This window comes from Arvicola amphibius, chromosome 4 (assembly GCF_903992535.2).
Source record: "Arvicola amphibius chromosome 4, mArvAmp1.2, whole genome shotgun sequence".
Lineage (NCBI taxonomy): Eukaryota > Metazoa > Chordata > Mammalia > Rodentia > Cricetidae > Arvicola > Arvicola amphibius.
Genome location: NC_052050.1, coordinates 47549816 through 47576489, shown reverse-complemented (window position 1 = coordinate 47576489; position 26674 = coordinate 47549816). Strand labels below are relative to the sequence as shown.

The window sequence follows — 26674 nt, the reverse complement described above, 5'->3', positions numbered from 1 at the left end:
TACTTATAAAAATTACAAGGATAGATCTGATGGACTTCTCTGTTCAGTAATGCTGATTACTCAAAATGAACTTCTTTTTAATAATTTTTAAAAATATTTTTTAAATATCATTTTACATTCCAATCACAGTTCTTTCCCCTCCTATCCTTGTCCCACTCCCTCATATCCTCCATCCCAACTTCCACGTATTCCTCCAGACGGAAACACAAAAATGAAATTCTTATGATTCATTCTACAAGAATTCCTGTCATGACTAACTTATTTTTTGAGTTGGAGTAAACTCTGGCACTGATTTTGGCCAAAAAAAGTTCTATTTTTGCTAAGAATATAGTTTTCAAAGTCATTAGCATTTAGAACAGCAGACTGGAAGTACAGAAAAATACCTTCTTCAATGTGATGAGTGTCCCACAGTCAGCGGAAGGTAAGAGAATGAGTGTATTCTCCTGAGTAGGAATCCTGCTCCAGGTTGCCTTGTACTCAGGTGTGCAACCTCTACTCAGCTAGGGATTTGTCTTTTTTTTTTTTTTTTTTTTGCAAATGATTTTTTTTATAAAGCAAATCCTTTCCTTCTGAGGCAAAGACATACATTGTCAGAAACATTTCTCATGGATGCTGATCTCTGTACCCCACTAAGCTTCTATATTGAAATCCCGGCCTCAGGACAGACATTTATCAGTTCTTAGTATTGTGTGGACTTAAAACAACTTATCCAGACCAAGACACACACACACACACACACACACACACACACACACACACACACACACACACACACACACACACACATTTTCTTCTTGACAACACCAACAAACTCCACTATGTTTTGGAGTTGTCAACGCAGAGAAAGAGCTTACGGGAATGCCGGAAGCTTTTTTTCTATGTGCTATCACTGAACTCACTTCTGAGGCCTTCACCCCGCAGACTTTATTTAATGAAGCTGAGCTCACTGACTGTATATGTGAACATTGCATGGTTCATTACAGAGAGAAGCAGCATGTAGAGAAAAATCATGCTTCACTGTGTAAGACTTCATGTCATGATTAACATATAGACTAGTCTTTGGCACTGATTTTGGTGAAATACTAATTCTGATGGTGCCATGAATGTGGTTTTCAATGTCATTAGTATTTAGAACAGCAGACTCAAGGTAAAATAAAAGTAGTTTCCCAAAATTCTACTTCCCTTGTAAAAGGGGGGGGGTCCCATGTAGTATAGTAAAATATGTGGAGGTCACAGACCAGAGACCTCGCCTGCAGGTGCTGTCCCTGGTGATCCAGAGAGCTTTGTATCTTCTTCAGCCATTAAATCGGTCATTCTCAATCAGGACAGCACATAGAAATCCCCTAGGAGACAGTGTGGTTCACAGTAAATACAAATCACCCAGAATTCTGTGAAAATGTGGATTGTGATTCTGTAGCTCAGATTCTACATTATAAATGGAACAGCAGGTGATGATACCTGGGTGCTGGAGGAGGCAGCACTTATATTATCACTAAAAACACACATTAGTGAGTCCCATCAGATAAATTTAAATTATCTTTGATGGGAGAGCAACTTAAGGTTTATTAATGCCCCACAGTAAAGTTAAAAAATGTCTTTATCATCACAGAGCTATTATGTTGGTAGGGTATGATCTTAGGAGAATAATCACACAACTATTAATAAGAGGAACTACATGATGAATAAATATTACAAATGGTAACCATTAATTCAAATATATCTATGGTGTGGCAAAGTCTCCAAAGATGAAGGAAGACAAAGAAGGAAATTATTTCCTAGAGATCTAACAGAACATCATACACTGTAGCGTATTGAAACTCCTGTGTTGGAAGAACAGAAAAACATCAGCCCATTCACCCACCTGCCAACTCATCCAGAATATTTGAGGGTGATACACAGTTCCTGATAAATTATCATGCTTCTCTTTATTCACTATGTCCATAGGAAATAATAGTCTCTACTCAATGCCTAGATCTGTATCATCATTTTTTCTATCTCTTCTTCCAGTTATCTCTGGGCTTAAGAGACTCTGTATCCCAGAGGATTCCAGACCCTGAACAACTCATTAGAGTAATTATTCAGTACCTTTCTAGGACCAATTCTTTCAGAGTCCTGTAGTGGTAACTGATTAGCTATTGACCGTGTGATACTTAGGGAGAAGGAGAAGAAGAAAGATTCACAATTAGATGCTTATTCATAACTTGTTCATGAATAAGCTGCACACCTATGTTCCTGGAGTCTGTATTTTGAGGAATAATTAGGGATTAAAATTAATAATTTAGAAGTTTCTAAGAGTTTGAAAATGTGTAGAAGAAGCCATCAGTTGCTATTATGGAAACATTACTATGCAACACATGTACTTTGGAAATGTTTCCAAGTGACACTCTCCGAAACTATATAAACAGTCCTCAAGATATATAAACATGGTGCCAACAAAGACCAGAATTTATGACTCAGCTTTCTATACCTGTCAATATATGTTAAGGATAGGAATAAGAACAATGTTTGATGAATTCTTTAAGATCATGTTTCTTTCTTCAGGTCAAGATACAAGAAGCCTAGATTCCCACTTCTTATTAGTTGTTTTGGCTCTTCACCTCTCTGGGAAAACATTAATTGTATCTACTACCATTACCCCAGCCACTTTCTGTATCTGTATCAGTACAACCTAGTGCCATGTTCTATATCCTTGTCATTGTGTCTGAGGCCAGTGTTGATGGTTATAATCCCAGCTTTTGCTCTCTGTCCCCTGTGTTTAACAATTATCAACTGAATACATAGTGTCAACTGTACTATGTGTTGAATACAATTATCAACTGTACATAGTAGTTAAACCACATAACCATCCTAGGGAACCTGAGCTTTCATTGACTTTGCCTGTAATGGGTTGTTCCAGACAATATTAACATTTTGTTTGGGACATTGAGCTACTAAAGATGTTAAAACACTTCCCCAGGACTTCAGACAGAGTTAAACTTCCTGCTTGTTTTATGCAGGAAGCATGTTTCCCATTTGGTATCAGCATCAACCACACCAGGAAGAATAATGCCACTATTCTCTGATATTTTACATAATAACCCAAAGTGTCTGTGTGGTAGACTCAACTTTCAGTTCAGTGAAACTGGTGTTATATCTCCTGACAGAAAAAGATGTATGTAAAAATAAACTATTTGCTTTTGTAGAGTGTAAAGTTATTTGTATACTCAGAACTGTGCAAATATTCCAAAATTATTTTTAAAACCCACTCATCACTCTCCTGAGTTTATTTATACTTTGTGTTAATTACTTGCTTTGTTATTATGAAAAATACCTGACAAAGGCAACTTAAGGAAGAAAAGGGCAATTTTGGCTTACAGTTCCTGGGAATAGAACTTGTCATGGCAGCAGGAGAAGGCTGGTCATATTGTGTTCAGAGTCAGGAAGCAGAGAGATGAATGCCTGGGCTCATTATGTCTTCTCTTTTTCATTTGGTCTGAAATCCTAAGCCATGGAAAGACATTGCCTACTTTTAGGGTAGGTCTTCTTACTTCAGTTAATTTAGCTTGATAATCCCTGACAAACAGGATTAGAGATTTGTTTCCTTTGTGTTTCTAAATCCCATAAATTGACAGTTAAGATCAATAAACACTTAGCTATCCTACACTTTCCCTACTTTGTCTACCATCACACAGAGGAAACTCCAGTCTATTTTGTATCTGTATGGATTTTCTTGACCTTGACATTTTACATACACACAATTATACAGAGTGTTCTATCTGTTTACTTTCAATTAATGTGGTTGTTTGAATGAAAATGGCCACCATAGACTCATGGGAAATCTGGTTTTGTCATGGAATATCTTGTTTTCTCTGTCTATGGTGATTGAAAGCTTTTCTGGGCATATAGTCTGGGCTGGTATTCATGGTCTCTTAGTCTCTGCAGAACATCTATTCAGGACCTTCCAGTTTTCAGAGTTTCCATTGAGAAGTCAGGTGTAATTCTGATTGGTGTGCCTTTATATGTTTCTTGGTTTTTTCTTTGCAACTCTTAATATTCTTTCTTTATTCTGTATGTTTAGTGTTTTTATTTTTGATTAGTATGTGGCAAGGGAACTTTTTTGGTACAGGGTATTTGGTGTTTTATGAGTATCATGTACTTTCATAGGCATGTCCTTTAGATTGGAAAAGTTCTTCTATGATTTTGTTCAATATGTTTTCTGTGCCTTTGAGCTGGTGTTCTTTTCCTTCTTCTATCCCTATCATTCTTAGGTTTGATCTTTTCATGGTGTCCCAGTTTTCCTGGATATTTTGTGTTAAGAGTTTGTTGGATTTAACATTTTCTTTGATGAATCTATTTCCTCTGTCACATCTTCAACACCCGAGATTCTGTTTTCTATCTCTTGTATTCTGTTGGTGATGCTTGCATCTGCAGTTCCTGATCATTTAACCAGGTTTTCCTTTTCAAGAAATTCCTCAGTTTATGTTTTCCTTTTTGCCACTATTTCAGTTTTCAAGTCTTGAACTGTTTCAGTCACCTGTTTGATTGTTTTCTTTTGGCTGTCTTGGCTTTCTTTGCTTTCTTTAAGGGATTTGGAAGTACACTTGAACACACTGGCACAGGAGACCACTTCCTAAATATAACCCCAGCAGCACAGACACTGAGAGAAACAATTAATAAATGGGACCTCCCGAAACTGAAAAGCTTCTGTAAAGCAAAGGACTCGGTCAATAAGACAAAATGACAGCCTACAGAATGGGAAAAGATCTTCACTAACCCCACATCAGACAGAGGTCTGATGTCCAAAATATACAAACAACACAAGAAATTGGTCATCAAAAGAACACATAATACAATAAAAAATGGAGTACAAACCTAAACAGAGAACTCTCAACGGAGGAATCTAAAATGGCTGAAAGACATTTTAACTAAACAGTTTATGTGTGATTATTTCGGGTCTGGGTGGTTAGGAAATAAACAAGCTGTCTCGGAGTAAACTTTTGTGTTTTCTTTCTTTTTCTTTTTCTTTTTTCTAAACAGGGTTTCTTTGTGTAGCTTTTGTGCCTGTCATGGAACTAGCTCTTGTAGACCAGGCTGGTCTCGAACTCACAGAGATCCGCCTGCCTCTGCCTCCCCAGTGAAGGGATTAAAAGTGCGCTCCACCGCTGCATGGCTTCTTTTCAGTATTCTTAAAACAATCCTGCAGATTCAGGTCTTATATTTAGGTCTTAAATTCATTTAGAGTTGACTTTTGTAAGTGGAGAGATAGAGGGTGAATTATTTATTTGAAATTGTTCTCATAGTATGCCTGGTATAAACTTCAAAAGGAAGAAAGATTAATTGTGATTCACATTTTTAGATACTTTAATCCTTCATAGTGGGTAAGATGTGACTAAGAAGATCAGTTCATAAGGTGGAGGCCAGCAAACAGAGTAAAGGGGAATACAGGAAGAAGTCATAGCAGATTCAGCTTCCAACGACACATTCCTGGTTTATAATTTTCTCTGATTAGGTACCAATTCCTACTTTTTTAAAAATCATGTCCCTTTAACATTGCATCATGATCCTATATAGGTAGCAATTCATTCACTGGGTCATAGATTTTATTTATGATCTAACCTTATCTAGAAATGTCTTCACAAACACTATCTATGAAGAAATAGAAACAATCTCCACCTCTCTCCTGTTGAGTGTGTCAGGAAATGCAACACATATACACAGAGGTATATAACTCAGACATGAGATACTGTTATTTACAGTAACCTGAATGGGAGCAGAGATAGCTAAGTTAACTGAGAAAAGACAGGCACAATAAGAGGGGTGTCATATGTCTTCATTCTTAGTTGGATTTTAAAAAAGTTAATCTTGTGAAAGTTTGGGATTAAATAACTCCAGAATCCATGGATGGAGAGACTGATCAATATAGTGTAGGAAGACATAAACAAAAATTCAGGTATGATATTACATCCTAGTATGACCACAGGCTACAGTTATATATTGTTTATCTCAAAATTCAAGAAACAAGGACTTTGCCAATTTTCAATATGAAGTGATAAATATTTTATATCACAATCTTGTATAGCTTTATTTTAAGCCCCATAAAATGTATACACAGCTTAATGCATTTGTCAAGTCAAAATAAAAACAAAAGTCAAAAACATTCTTTGGAGACTCTTCTATTAAGTCACCGAATATAACAACTTATTATAATCTGTGTCCTTCCTAGAGCCACCAAACCTAATTTTCATTGCTTCCAACTATAGGGTCTATTTTCAAGGTGACCTTGATTAATTTCAATATTAACATTATATTTTATCTCTGTTTGCTGTATTCTACTAAGCCACTGAGATTTGGAATTATATGTATGGCATCAACAAATACACAGAGAATAGTAAGATGTTTCAGAATAATTTTCAAAGTAAAAATGAAATTATATCATCATGATCTAGTTTTGTAGATAATAGGCCTCTTATGAAATGGGGTGAGAAGTGATATCATAAGCCAAGAAATGTTATAAATGACTTGAAGAAATATCGTATGGAGTACAGCGTTTAGCATTGTGGAAGTGTAGAATATTTAAATGGCAGTGGATCCTTAGGCAGAAGCTTCCACTGAGGAGACCCATGGAATAGTAAGGACCTTGGAGGAAGATTAACTTCTAGTGAAGGTGTGCATTTCAGCAGAATATCTGAGATGGTGAAAGAGGTGTTGTTATTGCACACTCTGAGGGACAATAAAAGGTACAAATAGGCCAAATTTGAAATCCTGGCCTATCATGTGACACAAGAGGTTGGAAAAATAGTTACTCCTTTCTTTTTAAAGTGAGAGAATCTGGAAAGAAGGTGCGGAATTAGGCAAATTTCTGTATTACTAAGGCTTACCCATAGATACCAGGTAATGGGGGAAGGTGTTGAAATTTAGTTCTTAGTCAGTAAAATAGTGATATAAAGTAATTGAAAACATATATTAGCAAAGGAAAATATCAAACAGAGGGAAGGCATAATGGAAAATTAACTTTGTGGTTGCCTTTAGGTATTTTTTTTTCTGTTTTTCTGAAAATAAATTGGTAAAATAACAGAAAAATAATGTAGACTCTTGTCTTAGCTAGAGTTTCTATTGCTGTGAAGAGATACCATGACCACAGCAACTCTTATAAAGGAAAACATTTCATCGGAACTGGCTTGCAGGGAGAGGAAAGGAGGGAAGCAGAAAAATATAGCTCAATAAAATAAATAAAATAAAAAGGAAAAAGGAAACATTTTTTTTGTAGATACAATGTTAATTTAATCAAGGAATCCCTAAGAATAACACACAAAGCAAATCCTCTAGCCCAAGGGCATTCTAACCTCAAGACTAGAGGAGCCCACAGGAGGATGAAGACCTTGCACTGCAGATCCCTTGAAGGACAAGAAGCGGCACCCTCTGTTCAGGAAGCAGTTTATTGTTGCTCCCAGGATGAGCGCTCACACAGGCGAAGGCCTTCAGAGCATCTCCCGCATGGCCTGGTTGAGCTTCTGAATCTTGGTCTTCGCAGACATGTCAACGTATTTCTCCCCAATTCGGACAATCATGCCACCCATGATTGACGGATCAGTCTTAACCTCCAGTTTCAATATCTGCCCTTGACTCAGGAAGCTCTTCAGCACGGTCTTTAACTCGGAGAGAACAGCTTCATCTAAAGGAGATGCTGTGGTCACCGTGCATGGCACTTCTCCAAGGTGGACACTCATGATGGTGGAAAAGGCAGAGATGACCGCCTGGGTATTGCCTAGCCGTCCGTTCTCAGCAAGCAAATTCATGAGGTTGGCTGTCAGCGGAGAAAACTTTTCCTTGGCTGTGATACTAGCCAGGCTTTTCACTTTGATGGAGCGCTTGATGTAGGGGTTCAGAACCGCAAGAGACACCTTGGGGTCCTTCAGGAGTTGCCCCACCCGCAGCAACTCCTTTTCCACTTGGTCCAGCTTATTCTGTTTAGAAGCAGCAGAATAAAGGGCAGTGGCATAGCGACCTTCGATGCCATAGATCTGCACGGGGGGCCTCACAAGCTTGGCAAAGGGCCTGACCACTGATGTACTGAAGCTCCGTACCTGCCAGGAGAGCCCGGATGCTGCTGGCGCCGCCATCTTTCTCCGGTCGGGTGTAGGTCAAACCCAAGTGGGGACGGAGCCCAGAGGCGATAGAGCCGAAAAAGGAAACATTTAGTGTATTTTTCTTGTTTGATGTTGTTCATGCTGGTTTTAATTTTATATATGCTTTTGCCTCTTTATTTCCCTGGACAATTCTTGATATTTGTTCTTATTGTATACAGTTTTGTATTGGGCTTAGAACTCTTTTATTTAGACAAAAGGGGAACATGCTGTGGGAACTTCTTTAGCCAATAGCCTGTAAGATACTGGCCCACTTTGGGTGTGGTCTCATGTAGTATAAATGCAGACAAAATGTGTGTGGGGGCTCTTATATGCTGTATTTGTTTCTAGTTCCCAGCGCATGCAGAGGACTGTGGATTGGCTACTCTTTCTCAGAGTTTATCTTCAAATAAATAAACCTTTGTCATACTTCATTCTGGGCTATTGTGAACTCTTTTGTACATCAACAGTTTTATTCATCAAAACTCTGTATAGCTTAATATTATTAGTATTAATTAGACAATACATCTATGAAGAAGCCACCTTCTTTACAATCCACAGATAAAAATGTTCAATAGATCAGAATAGTATTCATGAGATTCACATATATTAGAATAGAGGCTGTGGGGAAATCTCCATAGCCACCAGAGAAAGAATGCAAATTGGCACATGTAAAATTACAGACAGAAACAAAAGATTGGAGTCTGTATTTCTTACAGGCTTTGCAGTAAATGAGTTTCCTCTACCAGAAATTAATTCTGGTGGTTTGATACCTTGAATATTAATTACTACTTCCTGCAATAATGGTGTGCAACATATGGGCCTATGGGGCATTCCTTTTCAAATCACCACAACATCAAAATAAAAAAAAAGGTACAGGGAATTAAGAAATAAAGTAATGTCAAAATTTCTGGGCAAAGAAGGAACAAAGTCAGCATAGAAAGTTGATATTTTTGAATATTGCTAATATTGAGTTAAATTACAAGTAGTATTTAAAAAGGATAGTAACACCAGAACAGAAATCTGGAAACATTGTACAATTCTGGACTAACTTCATTATCAGAAGGAAAGAAATCCAACATAGTAGTACATCTACACTATCACTTTTCCAGGACCATATGGGCAAGACAATTAGAAAGGTGATTCTAGTGCCTAAGACCTACTCCCCATGTTAACCTATTTAGTTAAACTTCTTAATGTAGTGGACAATTAGTACGAGCTATGAATATGATAGGTTTCCATGGTAGGAAAATTCTACAAAATATTTCAGTCTTTACATAAATATGTTTATGGGATGAAATTGTGTGAAATTTCTAAGTTTTACCATCATAGGCTTAGTTGATTTTTCTTTTTGCAAAAGATTCTTTCCAGAGCTCCCTTTATGTCTCTATTCCTCAGGCTGTAGATGAAGGGGTTCAGCATGGGGGTCACCACTGTGTACATCAAAGACATGACAGTGTCCTTCACAGTAGAGTTATTAGCTGATGGACACAAGTACAGACCAATGACAGTACCATAGAACAGTGAGACCACAGACATGTGGGAGCCACAGGTGGAGAAGGCTTTACGGATACCTTGAGAAGAAGGGACCTTGAGGATGGAAGACACAATTCGTACATAGGACATGATAATGAGTGCAAATGGCAAAACAAGAAAGATGCTGACCACAATAAATATTACCACCTCATTAACATGTGTGTCAGAACAGGCCAGCTTTAGTAGAGCAGACATATCACAGAAATAGTGGGGGATCACATTGTCCTCACAAAATGACAATCTGGCCATGAGCAGGGTATGCAGCATGGCGTGAAATGTGGTCAGCACCCAGGACAGCACCACCAGACTCACACAGAGTTTGGGGCTCATGATGCTGGTGTAATGAAGGGGAAAGCAGATGGCCACATAGCGGTCATAGGCCATGACCACAAGGAGGAAGTTCCCGAGGTCTCCAAAATAGAGAAAGAAGTATATCTGTGTCAGACAACCTGCATAGGGGATGGATGGGTCCTGGCTCTGCATGTTCTGCAGCAGTTTGGGCATTGTGACAGAGGAGAAGCAGAGGTCAGAGAAGGACAAGTTGCTGAGAAACAAGTACATGGGTGTGTGGAGATGGGAGTCCAGTAGAATGAGGATGATGATAAGAATGTTTCCCAGGACAGTGGTGAGGTACATGGCCAGGAACAGGATATAGAACAGGTGCTGGTGCTCTGGGGGTATGGGCAGGCCCAGGAGAAGAAACTGGGAGATGGTAGTTTGGTTCCCTTCTGTCATATTGTCTCAGGTACCTTTAAGAGAAAAACATGTTAGATTTCAAAATAAATATTATCATGTCTTCCTGTTAACCATCTTTTATGTGTTCAATAATATCAATTTCCAAAACATTACAATAATTACATGCATACTCCTATGTTTGTTATCTGTATAAATATAGTACTGATGATTGAATATTTAGTTCTTTCTACCATGTTTACATGTTCATTAATCACTTAATAATTTATGAATTTTATTCTGAGACACACAGTTTGTTGGTTTTTTTTATCTTTTTTCCCGTCTTCAAACTTTTTATTTTGCTTTTTCTACACAGAGAGAAGGGGGGAGCCTATTTCTGGGTCAGGTCAAGAGATCTAGAACTATCTTGGTCTCCACCCTGAAAAGAGTAAAATGATCTTCCGCGAGTCTCCTCCTCCCTTCTGCTTTGACAGATTATTCTGTAAATTAAGGGGACTGGATCACCATGGCTTGTTCTAGTCAATGACCATGCCCAAGTCATATATTTAATTTTAATATCAATGTATACACAGTTCTTTTAAAATTGTAAGTGGTGCAAAATATACATATGTATTAATAAATATATTAATTTATTGGGGAAAAAGTTAGAGATCAAAGCTTTGAAATCACTCAGGATAACACGACCACAGAATAGTCACAGTACAGAGAAGACAGGAAGAAACGAGCGCTAGTGATAACCAAAGCCAACAAGCCAACTCTCACAAAGAGTTAAAGCTACAGAAGACAGTGAGCCCATCATTGAACTGGGAACTTGGAAGTATGCTCTCAGAGTTGGGGTGGGGCGGGATTGGCTCAAGGTTTTTTTTTTTTTTTATCTTATCTGCCCCTTTTGTTAACATTATTCTATGAAAGATTTTTTTCTGAGCCAAATCCTCTCAAAATTCTATGTACAACCCCATGACAAATTTTGGATTACTAATGAAAATGTTCTTTTTGCCTAGAGATTCTGTATTGCATTGTTAACTAATTACCTTCTCTGGGGTGAACTATAGGAATCTGAAGTTCAACAGATTCCAATATGTTGGGGGCCATGCAAGGGAACAACAAACAATTTTGGAAATCATGGAACATGACTGGGCAGTCAACAAAAACACACTCAATGAGCTTTGGAGAGGCAGAGCCACAAGGACTAAATGTCCTGAAGACCTCATGCTGTTATTGAACACAACTCTGCTTATTGCCCTCATGATTACTAGGTCCCTCACAGTCTTTAAGTTGCATGAACCCTCTCAGGGGTTTCGAACTCCTCACTGGGCAGTGTTACCGGTGCTTTCAATAATAGTGGCTGTTTTTTTTTCTAAGCATTTCTCCTTGAGCAGATTCATGATTCAACTACCACCCTTAGAAAGAATTTAGACACATCGATTGTTAAATTAGGTTAAGATGTTTTTGTTAATGGTTTTGATGTAGAAAATCTTGGAAAACAATTTAAGCTTTAGGAAGGCACTTTTAGTAGTTGAGAGAGAGGCTTGTTGAGTTCAGCGAACAGGACAGTGGTACCATGGATATTGGTGGCTGGCTTACCTTTCTTGCTGCAAAATGTTGGTGAACAAAGGTGATGATTAATTCTTTGTACCAATTTCTGCCTTCAGCCTTCTGATATGATTTAATAAAAAAAACTGTTGATGAGTGGGTATGCACCTTGAGGATTTAAAATAGAGATGACTGATTTTTTTTTAAGAAATGGATTTTTTTAGATAAGTACCATATACCAAAATTAAATCAAGACCAGGTGAACAATTTAAATAGACCTGTAAGTTGCAAGGAATTAGAAGCTGTGATCAAAAACCTCCCAACCAAAAAAAAAAAAAATCCCAGAACCAGATGGTTTCAATACAGAATTCTACCAGAACTTCCAAGAAGAGCTAATACCTATACTCCTTAATGTATTTCACAAAATAGAAACAGAAGAGTCATTGCCAAACTCCTTTTATGAAGCCACAGTTATCCTGATACCAAAACCACACAAAGACTCAAACAAGAAAGAGAATTACAGGCCAATCTCATTCATGAACATTGATGCAAAAATTCTCAATAAAATACTGGCAAACAGAATCCAAGAACACATACAAAAAATTATACATTATGATCAAGTAGGCTTCATCTCAGAGATGCAGTGCTGGTTCAACATATGAAAAATCTATCAATGTAATCCATCATATAAGTAAACTGAAAGAAAAAAACATGATCATTTCATTAGATGCTGAAAAAGCATTTGACAAAATTCAACACCCCTTTATGATAACGGTCTTGGAGAGATTAGGGATACAAAGTTCATACCTAAATATAATAAAAGCAATATACAGCAAGCCGACAGATAACACCAAATTAAATAAATGGAGAGAAACTCAAGGCGATTCCTCTAAAATCAGCAACAAGACAAGGCTTTCCACTCTTTCCATACCTCTTCAATATAGAGGAAGATCTAACAATAGCAATATAACAACATAAGGAGATAAAGGGGATTTGAATTGGAAATGTAGATTTGTGATACTTTTATATTTTTAAAATAAGATTACATTTTGAGGTAAATAATAAAATGATAGCTCCCTTCTTTGTAGCTGCAAAATTCAGTCTACAAGTAAAAGAACTGGCTGAGAAGAAAACCTTGCTTGCTTACAATTTCTTAATGTAATAAGCTGCTTGGACATGAATGTATATTGTTTCTTTGGGATAATTTGTTTTTCACCTGTAACACATAAATGTATAATCATGTAAGAGAAATAAGGAGCATGATGTTTTGACTTGTCCTCATTGCAACAATTCACTTATAAATAGAATGTAACCACATTGTAGTTTTTAGATTGCTCAAAAGATTTTTCTGGGGTATGTAAACTGCAAGGGAAAAAATAAAGAAGTTAGAAGGAAGTCAATAGGAAAGAGGAAGAAGGGAGTCATCAGGGTAGAAGAACAGAACAGAAAAAACAGAGTAGAACAAGCAACAGAAAGAATACTAAAATGAAGACGCAGGTTTTATTCTTCGGAGGAGAAGTCTGTGTGTTTTTCTCGTCAACTCTGCATCTCGTTCCCAGTCTCTCTGACATGCAGAAGGCTGAACTGTCTGCAGGAATACATTTTAATGATGTCACTCATCTCTCTCTGCACCTCCTGCTCTTATGCTTTTATAGCTCAGTATGAGGAATTCTAAATTACATCACAAGCAAGATTCTTTTGCGAATTCATTTATTTATTTTACCTTCAATCTAGAACATCTGATAGATCTTTCTCCATGTTCACCTGTTGCTCCTCCATAGCTTACCAAAAGAGCATATTCATAGAAGAATGTGACATCTTCTGTCTCCTGGAATATCAAAACAGATGTTTTCTTTGTATCAGTAACTGTGCTGTCAACCCTTCTTCAATAGGTTTCATCCATAAAGTTGCACCCTGAAATAGTAATCTGATGTTTTCTTCTGATGATTGCTTCATGGGGATTATCATTGCACTTTAGAAAGAGGCATAATCTTTAACATACACAAAGCCTTAAATTTTTATCCTGTTCTTCAGTAAAGGCTTTGTTGGAAGTTGTAGTATGTTGTCTCCAGTTTTCAAAATCTGCTATTCATCATTACTTTGTTATCTGCGATTTCTTTACCTGGCATATCCTTCATGCATATTAGGACATAGTTTCTTAATCAAACCTTGGACACCCGGTGAGACTGGGAGAGGCCTGGTGCCATGTTTCTAAGCAGCCCATAATTTCCCTACTGCATCTGATGCCTCCAGTCACTGGTTTATAGCTGATTTCACTCCAGAATTGCGAACTCTGCAGAAAACACTGTATTTGTCTTCATCTTGTAGCAGGGCCAATTGCTGGCATAAGGCTTGATTGAAACCAATGCTTTCTGAATATATCTTGGCTGTGCTTCAGCCTGAAACTATTTCATTTAATGTTAAAGGCATAAAGTTTTCATTTTAATTAAAATGTTTTAAATAATATTTTCAGGATATAAACCTCCTGTATAACAATTTTGCATAAAATTTGATGTTCTGTGATGAATTTCAGACAGGAAATTTTGTGTTTCTAAAATATTGAGCATAGGATGGGTGTATAATTTATTTCTGTAATGTTGGTGACTGAAAGTAAATTTTTACGCTTCTGTTCTGAGAGTGTCATGGAAGTTGGTGCAGAAATACTAAATTATGATTATTTTTATAAATTAATGAAAATTTAAAAGAAGGATGTACTTGTTTCAAAATTTTGGGGCATATCATCTCAAATCTATCCAATTATATCTGGTTTATTAGATGCATCAACTTTGTTCCTGATACTAGGTATTGAGAAACATCTGTTTTAAGGTTTCTCTGAAGTTTCATTTCAACCTTGTTAATATTTTAGTCAGCACACTTGAATAAAGATTGCCATTTATACGGCAATGAGACTTATACAACAAACTGAAGGATATCAGAAGAGAGTGTACTCTCCTGAAGGATTTTGCTTCTAGACTGTTCTGGACTTACAACTTCAATTTCTGATATTTCAGAGACTCTGTTTTGTCAGTTGTCCCTGCACATACTGGATATAAACAACTAAGAATATTCTGGTTATAGTTTTTCTGGACAACCTTCTTTAATAATGCTCAATCTCTCTCAGTTCTGACAAAGGAAGCAGAGGAGGATTCTTAAGAGATGTGGGAGGGCTGGGAATGTAATTCAATGGCACAACTCTAGCCAGCATATGTCTAAAGTACTGCATTTGAAGTCTAATATCAAACAATCAAAGAAAGAAAACATCGCCAAGCACAGAAATGAAAGTGAGGATGGAGGCTGAGAGAGACAGAGACACAGAGACAGAAAACAGACTAAATGAGTCAAAATCAAATGCTGGGATCTTTATCCTGTTGGTGATGTTCATGACATTCAATGTTTGCATATTTGTCACAAAAGGAAGAGACATTTAGGAAAGATCACACTGATTCTGAAATTCTGCTTGTTTTGTGAGTTATTGGAACCTGTGTCTTATGTAAGAGCATGTGGTGTAATCAGAAACCAAAGATCTCACCTGGAGTTTTTGCTGCTGCTGACCTAATGACTGTATCTTCTTCAGCTGTGAAGCTTACAATTTTAGATCTGGACAGCATATGAAAGTTTTAATGGAAGTGTTTCTAACATTAAATATGCAAGTAATTCTTCACTTAATAGTATAGACAAGGAAGGAATACCCAAGAGATTCTGAAACAAGTATATACTTCTTTTAATATTTATAATAATGTATAAAATAAATTATTCATCACATTTATTTTCCTGTATAAACTTTAATGATACAGAACAGAGGCATGAGGAAATTATTTTTAGTCTCCAATATCACAGGATACTGTACACCTGATCTACTCACATATTTTTCATAAATTCAAAATTTCCTATCTGAAATTAATCACAAACACCTATTATACCTCTGACGTGTAAAATGCTACAGAGCAAATGAGCCCACAGGTGATGTTAATAGTACTGTGAGTGGACTGTACTTAGGAACAATTGCATCTATGACTATTAAACATGTAGATTTTTGAGCTCTGTCAGATAAGTTTAATTATGGTCTTGGATATTTCAACTTGTTCATAGTTTATTAAAGCTCCGTAAGTGAAGGTATGTTAAAGAAGATTTAAGAACCACAGAAAGAACACTAAAATTGGTGTAAGAACCAGCAGGCTGGGTATAGCGCCTTATAACTAATTACAGCAATTGAGAGGCTGAGGACATATGATCACCTTGAGTTTAAAGCACACTTAGTCTACAAAGTGAGTCCTTTTCTCAAAAACCCAAACAAATAGTTGTGCTGCAATGATATGACCTTCGAGAACTTTGCATAAGGAGTAATTGTAAAGAAGTACCCCATTACTAAATAGACTATGAATGATGTCCACAAGACAAAAATACTTCAACAATAGCAAAGTCTTCAGAGTAAAGAGATAGCAAATAATTTTAGCATACCTAAAACTTGTGCTGCATCACATATTACAGCGAATATCCTCATGCTAGAAGAACTGTAAGGAAGTAACTCATCCTTACCCAGGTTCCACAGGATGATGTCCAAGTCCTGATAAAAGATACTGCTCTCCTTTATTCACTGTAGACACAGGTTGTAACAAGTCCCATAGTCATCCCCTGTCTGCACCTACGCCTTTCTCATATCCTCTTCCAGTTATCCCTGGGCCTAAGAGGCTCTGTATCTCAGAGGAGTCCAGTAACTCATTAAAGACAGTAATTACCCAGGACCTCGGTAGGACAAGTTTTCCCAGAGACCTTCAGTGGTGACTGATTATCACCACCAATCATATATTACTATGCTTAAGGGATGGTGAACTTGGAGAAAAAGCCTGAATAGATGCTTTTTTGTTTATTTGTTTAAATGGCTAAAGCCTATTCTTTGTGGAGTGGGGAGGGGTCCGGAAGAAGAGAGTTTACAAAATCCCTAGAAGTAATAAGAGACCACTCTGATTGATAGAATGTACATTAGCAATCATAATTTACTAAAGAAGCCATGGTGGCTTTTAAAGACACACATCCCAGGTAGCATGTAGTTTGTCAGTATAACTTGGCCTCCTGTAAAGCTGGCTGGCTATATGAGGAATAGTCATGTTGCTAGGGTGGATCAGACTTCTGCAACCAATTTCCTCTATCTGCCAATATGTTAAAGACAGGAATAAGGCAAAAGATGCTCTGGCCTACACCATGCTGAATTTATTCTCTAATTAAGATATAAGAGAAAAACCCAGTTACCCACTCCATTTGGTTACTTACCTTTTATCCTTCCCTCTTTAGAAAAATGTTGATAAAACTGTATCACCATTCTCCCAACCATTCTCTGTAGGCTTTGCTTTATGCCCTAATGCCATGTCTTAATATCTGTTAATGATTCTGAAGCCACAGATAACCTGCAGTTTCTTACTCCCGGACCAGCTCTGTGTACATGGCAATTATCAGCTAGATGAGGTTTTGTACATAGTGATACACTGTAGACATTCCTCTGGGGGAATCTGAGTTCTTTCTCTCTGGTCTTGTATTTATTGGTTATTAGAGACAATAGTTATGGCTAATTTGGGTCATGCAAATCTACTTTCATGTAAAGAATCACACAGAACTTAAATTGACCTTAAGACTCTACCCCAAACTTTTTAGCTTTCAAAAACACTTCCCAAAAAGTAGAAGAATGGAAAAAAATTCAAGGCACAAAACCAAATGGTTTTCCTGCTCCTGAACAATAAATTTATGGATCAGAAAATCTGAAAATAATATCTCTTTTACAATAGCTTCAAAAATTACCTAGGTGGGGAAAAACCTTAAAAATGAAAAATTTTGAAACAGTAGAGAAAGAAATTGGAATAATCCAAACTCAACTTGATTGGATAGGAGGTTACTTCTGCTCTCTAATTTCCCCTTTGGATCTTACATTTATTTATTTATTTATTTATTTATTTATTTATTTATTTATTTATTTATTTATTCCTCTTTTAATTTTTTTTAAATAATGCCAATCAAAATTTCTACTTCCTCCCCTCCTCCTACTTCCCTCCCACTCCCCCATTCACACTCCCCTCTCTACCTCCAGTCCTCTGAGAGAGCAGGGTACCCTGTCCTGTGGGAAGTCCAAGGCCCTCCCCCTCATCCAGGCTTAGGAAGGTATGCATCCAAATAGAATAGGATCCCCAAAAGCCAGTACACACAGTAGAAACAAATCCTAATGCCATTATCATTGGCTTCCCAATCTGCCCCAATTGTCAGCCATATTCAGAGGGTCCAGTTTTATCCCATGCTCATTCAATCCCAGTCCAGCTGGCTTTGGTGAGCTCCCATTAGCTCAGACACACTGTCTCAGTGGGTGGACCAACCCTTCGTGGTCCCGACTTCCTTGGTCATATTCTCCCTTCTTCTGGTCTTCAACTGGACCTTGGGAGCTCAGTCCAGTGCTCTGATGTGGGTCTCTGTCTCTTTCTCCATCCGTCGCTGGACGAAGGTTCTATCTATGGTGATATTCAAGATAGTCATCAGTCTGATTACAGGACAAGGCTAGTTCAGGCACCCTCTCCTTCACTGCCCAGGGTCCTAGCTGTGGTCATGCCCATGGACTCCTGGGAACCCCTTTATACCCAAGCCTCTTGCCAACCCCAAAATGGCTCCCTCAATTAAGACATCTCCTTCTATGGTCCCATAGTCGTCCTTCCCCCATCTCAACCATTCCACTCCCCCAAGCTCTCCCCCACCCTCCTCTTATCCTTCTCTCTCCCCCTCACCACTTCCCCCCATCCACTCCCACCACCATGCTCCCAACTTCAACAAATGGTGCTGGCATAACTGGATGTCAACCTGTAGAAGAATGGAGGTAGATCCATTTCTATCACCATGCACAAAACTCAAGTCCAAATGGATTAAAGACCTCAATATTAATCTGACCATACTGAATCTGATAGAAGAGAAAGTGGGAAGTAGTCTACAACACATGGGCACAGGAGACCACTTCCTATGTAGAACCCCAGTAGCACAGACAATAAGAGCAACAATGAATAAATGGGACCTCCTGAAACTGAGAAGCTTCTGTAAAGCAAAGGACACTGTCATTAAGAAAAAAAGGCAACCTACTGACTGGGAGATTCTGCCTCTTTCTTTGTCTGATCCATGGAGACAGGCTTTTCACCAGACTATCGACGAACAAATCTAAGTGGGAATTTTTGTCAGAGGTCAATGAGTAAAGCATCCAAATGTTGTTTCTGAAACATAGAGCTTGATTTTTTCTTTCTTTTTACCTCTTTAGGTTTGACTTTATCTTGATCTTCGTGATCTTTAAAGTGCAACCAACACCTTTCAGAAAGATGCCATTGACAGTATGACATAGGTTTATCAAAACCCGACTGAACACCATGGTCTACAGTAAGCACTAGAGTTTATAACTGATCCCACATGTGGTGCCTGATAAATGACTCCAGCAATGATAAAATAGTCAGCCCATGGGGTAACTTGAGTAGGGGGACTGTAGTTGTTGCTCTCAAATACTGAAAAGAATGAACTCTTGAGCATGTAAAAAGATGTATTCAACTTCAGCCATCTGATTCAAGTGTTCTATTGCTAGCCTCTGCATCTTGACCACTTCATTATTACATGTCCTGTCATAAAACAGGATTGTTTCTTTCTGAAAAGGAATCCTGGATGCTACCACTGTTCAAAATGGGGATCAAGAGCTGCAACCTAAGAGATTCCCAGAAGATTATGTAGTATATCTACTGCTACCATAATTCCAAAAAAGCCATATGTTAACATACTTTTTCATTTGTGATTCTTTTGTACTATGCCATTGAGATTTCAGTTTATGACAAGAACTGCTGTGACTTTTAAAACCACACAGAGAATAATATTCCAGGAAGAATATTCAGTGAGAAAAAGGCACAACATAGTAGCTGCATGAATAATTGTCTCCATTTAGGGATAGTTATGTATACTGAGAAATTGCTCTAGTAATTGTATAAGAGATGGTATCATAAATCAAAACATGAAAGGATAATAAAAAGATGTGGTAGAATTTAAGTTTAAGTTTGTGTTAAGATAAAATACAGAGCATTACATAGAGATGTGCATGGGACAGATATGCAGTATAGCAGAGAACTCTGAAAGTGCCCTTTGAAAATGGAAAGTCAATGAAGTCTAAAACAGAGGAACAGATTTTACATCATAACTTTTAGGGACAAGTAAGGGAATGAGTAAATCAAGGTAAGAGTTCCATTTCAGTGCATACTATATTATGTCACAGTTCATGTGACATGAAAGTATTTGGACAGCATGTTTTTCAAGTACTATAAACTATGTACATAAGAAATTTTGCAGGCAAAATAAAAATGAAACAAGTGGTAATGTTTGAAACTGAATTTTGTTGTATCTCAGCTCCTTTCTATTGTTTGGGACAGACAAATTTTGAATGTCTCCTGGCTAATATTTTCAGGAAAATCCTTCAAATAATATCATTATACAAGAGGAGGACAAAACTTTCTTGAGGGTTAGGATAGGTCAGAAAAGAAAACAGAAATAAAAGAGAAGTGTAAATGGAGGCTGTGCCATGATTTCCTGCCCATCCAGACCTGAATGATCACACAAAACTATGTTAATTCCAACACTTTTTGACTAATGGCTCAAGTGTATTCCCAGATAGCTCTTATATCTTAACCTATTTCTATTAATCTGTGTATCACCACAAGACTGTAGCCTACTTTTAAGGTTCCAGATTCTTCTCCTTCAGCAGCTACATGGCATCTGCCTGACGCTGCCTTCTTATTCCCTCTATATTGGCTTGGATTTAATCTGTGCATCACAATGATGCTGTTGCCTATCAGCAAGATTCTGGTATCTCTCTTCTTCAGCAGCTACATGGTGTCTCCCTGGCTCTGCCTTTTAGTTCCTGCATTCAGTTTAGTTTTTTCACCTAGCTCTCTTCTGTCCTGCCATAGGCTAAAGCAGTTTCTTTATTAACAAATGATAATAAAACATATTCACAACATACAGAGGGGAATACCACATCAGAGAAGTATAAGAGATGAACTGATTTAAAAACTAGTATAGGGAGAGGCTGTGGGACAATGATCTGTACCCTGTTACTTGTATTTTAAATAAACGCTGATTGGCTGGTAGCCAGGCAGGAAGTATAGGCAGGCAACCAGGTATGAAGTAGAGGTGGGGCAATGAGAATTCTGGGAAGAGGGAATTTTCAGTGTGCAGTTGCCACCCAGACACAGAGGAAGCCAGACACAGAAGAAGCAAGATGAGACTGCCTTGCCAAAAAAGGTACCAAGCCACATGGCTAACACAGACAAGAATTATGGGTTAATATAAGTTATAAGAGTTAATAAGAAGCCTGAGATACTAGGCCAATCAGTTTATAATTAATGTATACCTCTATATGCTTCTTTGGAGCTTTAATGGCTGTGGGACCAGGTAGGATAGAAACCTCAAACAATGGGAAGAACAGTAGAAAATAATAGAAAAAGGTTGTGTTTGAGTCATTTGGATGCTATGAAGCAGCAGTCTAGGATCATGATAAATTATTTACTCATGTTTTAATACTATATTGCAGTAAACACAGTAATTTGAATTAAAAAATAAAACCTTGGAAAAATTTAGAATCAATCTATTTCAAAGTCCCTTTCATAACACTCACAGGCATATACCCAAAGGATGCTCTATCCTACATAAGGACACCTGCTCAACTAGGTTGTTTTGTTTGTTTCTTTCTTTTCGTTTTTCCAGACAGGATTTTTCTGTGTAACAGTCTTAGTTGTCTGGAACCAGCTCTGAAGACGAAGTTGGCCTTGAACTCACTGAGATTCATCTGCTTCTGCCTCCCAAGTGCTGGGAATAAATGCGTGCAGCCCCCGGCTATTCTACTTTGTTTAATATAGCTTTATTCATAATAGTCAGGAGCTGGAAACAAATTAGATGTCTCTAAACTAAAGGATGAATAAAGAAAATGTGGTGCATTTACAAAAGTGAATATTGCCCAACTGTTTAAAAAAATGACATAAAATTTGCATGCAAATTGTTGCAATAAGAAAAATCGTCCAGAGTAAGGTAACCCAGACCCAGTTATGGTATGCATTCAATTTTAAGTGGGTATTAGCTGGTAAATAAATGATAATCAAACTACAATATACAGAATGAGAGCAGTTATGTTTATAGGTGGGCTATAGTGGGGAAGTATGGATTTCTCTGTAAGTGTAGATAGAATAGATTCTTCAGGTGGACTGACAGCAGGTGAGTATGGGAAAGTGAGGAATGAGTTGTAGGGGATGAAGGGAGAGAATACTAGAAGAGACAGCTGGAATTTGTGGTAGTTTGGGGGCAGTGTAGAAACCTAGTGCAGTGGAGAATACATGGAGTTTTTGACCCTAGTGAGATCTTCTAGTAATGTAGGTTATGGAGTCTGAAGTGGCCATCTTTTTTAGCCAGTCAAGGCTCCTGGTGGTGGGAATGGGGATGTCTTGTGGAGATGCCTAAACAGCCATAGGTGATGCTAGGATAGAAGTTAACTCTCTGAAAAGTGACAGAGTGGCCTAATTGCCAGCAACAACATTCCTACAGCTCTTTGAATATATAAAGGTCAAGCTGGTGTAGGCTTGAAGCCTTCACCCCTACATTCTAGTCCCTTTAGCACATGAAAGAACTCTTATGGCTACAAAAATAGAAACCTATACACTAACTCAGCAACAAAACCCTCCACCTATACTCTGTCCTACTGGCAACATGTTCTGGAGCAATGGTCTTGCAGAACTTGTCAGAGTAGCTAGCTCATTTTTGGTTTAATGTCAGGCTCATCCCACGAGAGGCTACCCATGCCCTGAATGTCCAGGGATCAGGGACTGTATAATTCACAGACCTAGGCAGAACCAATCTAGCAAAAAAAAATCAATGAAATGATGCCTCATGATAATTTGCTGTTTTCATAGATCTGTACTTTGTCCAGTTGCCATCATAGAGAATTTCTCCAGCAGCAGATGGGAGCATGTGTAGAGAGACCCATTGTCAGAAATTATACATGTAGAGAACATCTAAATTGGAAGTCTCCTTTGTGTCCCTCCCCTTCAAAATTAGGGAGACCTGGAGAAGCAGTTGAGGAAAGATCATAGGGTTTGGGGGAACACCAGAACAGCAAGGCCCACCATGTCCATTAAGTAGTTACAATATGGGCTCATTAAGACTGGAATTGCAAGCATAGGGGATCCATGAGTGTGTACCATGTCCTATGCATATATGTGAAGATGGTTAGCTGGGTGATGTTGTAGGATTTCTGACAGTGTGTGTGTGTGTGTGTGTGTGTGTGTGTGTTTATGGCTCTTTTGTCTATTTTTGCTTTATTCCTACTTGGTTGGTTGCCTTGTCCAGCCTCCATATCATGGCTTTCACCTTGTGTTATTGTATACTTTGTTTTTGGTAATGGTTGGTTATCTGTTTTTGGAGGCCTTTTCTTTTCTAAAGAGAAAACTGAGGGGTATTGGATCTGAGAGAATAGGGAGATGTGAGGATCTAATAGGAGTGGAATTATGGGAAACTGTCGTTGGAATGTATTGTATGAGAGAAGAATCTATTTTCCTTAAAAAATGATTGAAGAGAAAGAAATCAGATGAAACAATTGTGCTTACCTTATGGTTTACTAGGATCATGCATGAAAGACAGAGAATGGTATCACTGAGTCATTAGGTCCCCTTCCTTAACTGAACTACTTTGCAAAATTCCCATTAGCAAGTGAAAATATTATGTAGTTTGTTATTATATGTATGTCTGCACATATGGATATATATTGTGATATTCATATCAATATATTTGCAAGGTAAGTTTAAGTAAAAATCTTTGTATTGCCACTATAAGGAGATTTTCTTCTTGTAAAGGACTCTTATCAGGGCCTCCTTAATATCTCTGTTCCTCAGGCTGTAAATGAAGGGATTCAGCATAGGAGTCACCACTGTGTACATCATGGCCATGGCTGTCTCCTTTGCAGTGGAGTCATTAGCTGATGAACATAGGTAGAGACCAATAATTGTCCCATAGAACAGTGAGACCACAGACAGGTGGGAGCCACAGGTGGAGAAGACCTTGTAGATAACTCGAGTAGATGAAACCTTTAGAATCGAACAGACAATTTGTACATAGGACACAATGATCAGTAAGAATGGGATGACAATAACAAGCCCTCCCATGATAAATGTCATTAATTCATTAATATGAGTATCAGAACAAGCCAACTTGAGCAGAGCAGATATGTCACAGAAAAAGTGGGAGATCACATTGTCTTCACAGAATGACAATCTGGCCATGAGTAGGGTGTGCATCATGGCATTGAATGTGGACAGCACCCAGGACAGCACCACCAGACTCACACAGAGTTTGGGGCTTATGATGGTGGTGTAATGAAGGGGGAAGCAGATGGCCACATAGCGGTCATAGGCCATGACCACAATAAAGAAGCTCTCTATGTTTCCAAAAATTATTGTAAAGTTCATTTGTATCAGACAACATGTGTAGGTGATGGATTGATCAAGGCTCAGCATGTTCTGCAGCAATTTGGGCATTGTGACAGAGGAGAAGCAGAGGTCAGAGAAGGACAAGTTGCTGAGAAAGAAGTACATGGGTGTGTGGAGATGGGAGTCCAGTAGAATGAGGATGATGATGATGAGGTTCCCCAGGACAGTGGTGAGGTACATGGACAGAAACAGGGCATAGAACAGGTGCTGGTGCTCTTGGGGGATGGGCAGGCCCATAAGGAGGAAGTGGGAGATGACAGTTTGGTTGTTCATTATCATTCTTCATCTGCGGTATCCAAATGAGAAAATATCAGTATCTCTTGAAATTTAAAGTAAAAGTGAACATATATTTTAAATATATATTTTAACACAATGGATCTGATAGTCAACATAGTAATTATAATCCCAAGCTCCAAACGCCTATAATCACAACCATCAATGAATTTTCTCATCTTATCTAAATAGGTTTCTATTTCCATCATTTCTTCGACAGTTTTATGCCATTTCTAGGGAGATACAAAGTAGACTAAAGCTTTTCTCTCCTGCTCTCTGCTTAACTGTTGTTTGTAATTTGTAATTTGCTTTATGTTATTTTCATAATGAACTTCCTTGAAGAATCTGGATAAATTTTATCCTCATAACATCATATAAATGTCAAGAATATTGCACATACTCCTATGCCTTAGATTACCACTACAAACTCAGATATCCATATCTCTGTAACATACATATTTCTGCTTCACTGTTCACTAATCATCTTCCCTCCATTGCACATACAACAGGTATCAGACGCTCAGAAGCCTAAAGTGAATTTCATGTCTTCATGCTGTTGACTCCCAAAGCAGTCCTCATTCTCCTGCTTTTCCCGTATCCATAGTGTAGTAAATGAAATTCATGTTTGAGTCACAAATCTGTAAATTTTGATCCTTTCATTTTTCCTTATCTTGAACTGCTACCATGCATTGTACAGAGTCTCTCCTTTATTATCCTCCCATTTCATCAATTCCTTCCTGTGAGATTGTATTCACATATGAAGGTCACATCTTCTCTTTGCTGGAATACAAAAGCAGACTCTGTTCATGTCTACATTCTCATGTCTCCTGAGTCTTTTCTTCTCTTTCAACCTGCTGCATTTACACTGCTCATCCTAACAGAGTAGTTCCATCATCTCTTGTCTGATTTATTCTTCATATTACCACTGTTTTTCTTAGGACAAGACAAAAGCTCCTATCAGGGACACAAACGTTGTTTCATTATCTCACAGTGGCCAATGGTATATCCCCATATGTTCTCACAGTGACACTTGCTTTCCTCTCTTTATCAATGTTAGGGTTAAAACTCTTCACCTCCTACATTTCAGAGTTTCTCCTCTACTTCCCTACCACTTTCTACTCTCTGTTTCTCTTTCATCTGCTCCATCCTCACTCATATATAATGGATATTACTTGGCACATACACAGCTAAATTTACTCTATCCCTCCATAAGTGAGACCTTCAGCCTTGTTCCATAGTCTACTATATGTATCCTACACAGTAATACTTTGATCACTGCTTTAAGTTTACATCATTTGTAAACTATATGGATGAAAGATCTCATTTGCTCTCTTTCTGTTTGATTATTAATAATAATTCTTAATCTCCAACTAGTGCTAGTACATGTCATAATGCTTGAATTTCACCAGTGAAGATTAGGTACTTGCTGCTCAAATTAATACTGATTTTTTCAACTTCAACAGTAGAGAAATCCCCATTTACACAGAAAGACTTAAATAATTAGCCCTAAATTGTACCCTTCATAATGAGTGTCGAAGACCTAATGTTGCATTTCTGTAGTGTTAGGGTTAGTCAATTCCTTAGCAATATTGATAACTCAAAATCATATCCATATGCTTTAATCCACAAAATGTCATTGATATTGATGCAGAAGACAGGATGGGAAGTTTTATAAATAATATAAAAAAGAAATAACAAGTTTGATTGCAACCTTCACTTATGTTATTCCTCAGATGTCTCTACTGTGTGTATGGCTAATTTATGTATCGGGTGGTTGAAGCCTGATACCAATTTTGGGAAAAAAACTACTTGCTCTGCAGGTATTCTCTATTTTTTTCAGGACAGAGTTTCTCAGTGTAACTATGCAGATATTGTGTAAATGTGATTTAATATGTAGATCTTGAGTAAAGTACCTAACACTTCATAACATGATAAGCTTCATGCAATCACATGAAGGAATTAGAAAAAAAGGACACTTCACAAAAGAAAAATTTTACATTTTTTTTTTGCTAAAGA

General features: G+C 37.7%; 3 protein-coding genes and 1 pseudogene across 3 annotated transcripts; all 4 read right to left on the bottom strand.

The window, feature by feature from the left end:
* Window positions 1-7457: 7457 nt before the first annotated feature.
* LOC119813406 (ATP synthase subunit O, mitochondrial-like) lies at window positions 7458-8147 on the bottom strand. Its single transcript, XM_038328709.1, has one exon. The coding sequence runs from the start codon at window positions 8097-8099 to the stop codon at window positions 7458-7460; it is 642 nt and encodes a 213-aa protein (XP_038184637.1). The 5' UTR covers window positions 8100-8147.
* A 1281-nt stretch (window positions 8148-9428) lies between these two features.
* LOC119811854 (olfactory receptor 1) lies at window positions 9429-10388 on the bottom strand. The gene has a single exon (XM_038325988.1). It carries the CDS (start codon window positions 10371-10373, stop codon window positions 9429-9431), a length of 945 nt encoding a protein of 314 aa, XP_038181916.1. The 5' UTR covers window positions 10374-10388.
* An 8576-nt stretch (window positions 10389-18964) lies between these two features.
* Window positions 18965-19616, bottom strand: LOC119811452 (annotated as a pseudogene).
* Window positions 19617-23725: 4109 nt separating this feature from the next.
* LOC119812022 (olfactory receptor 1468-like) lies at window positions 23726-24664 on the bottom strand. The gene has a single exon (XM_038326330.1). It carries the CDS (start codon window positions 24662-24664, stop codon window positions 23726-23728), a length of 939 nt encoding a protein of 312 aa, XP_038182258.1.
* Between the last annotated feature and the right edge of the window lie 2010 nt (window positions 24665-26674).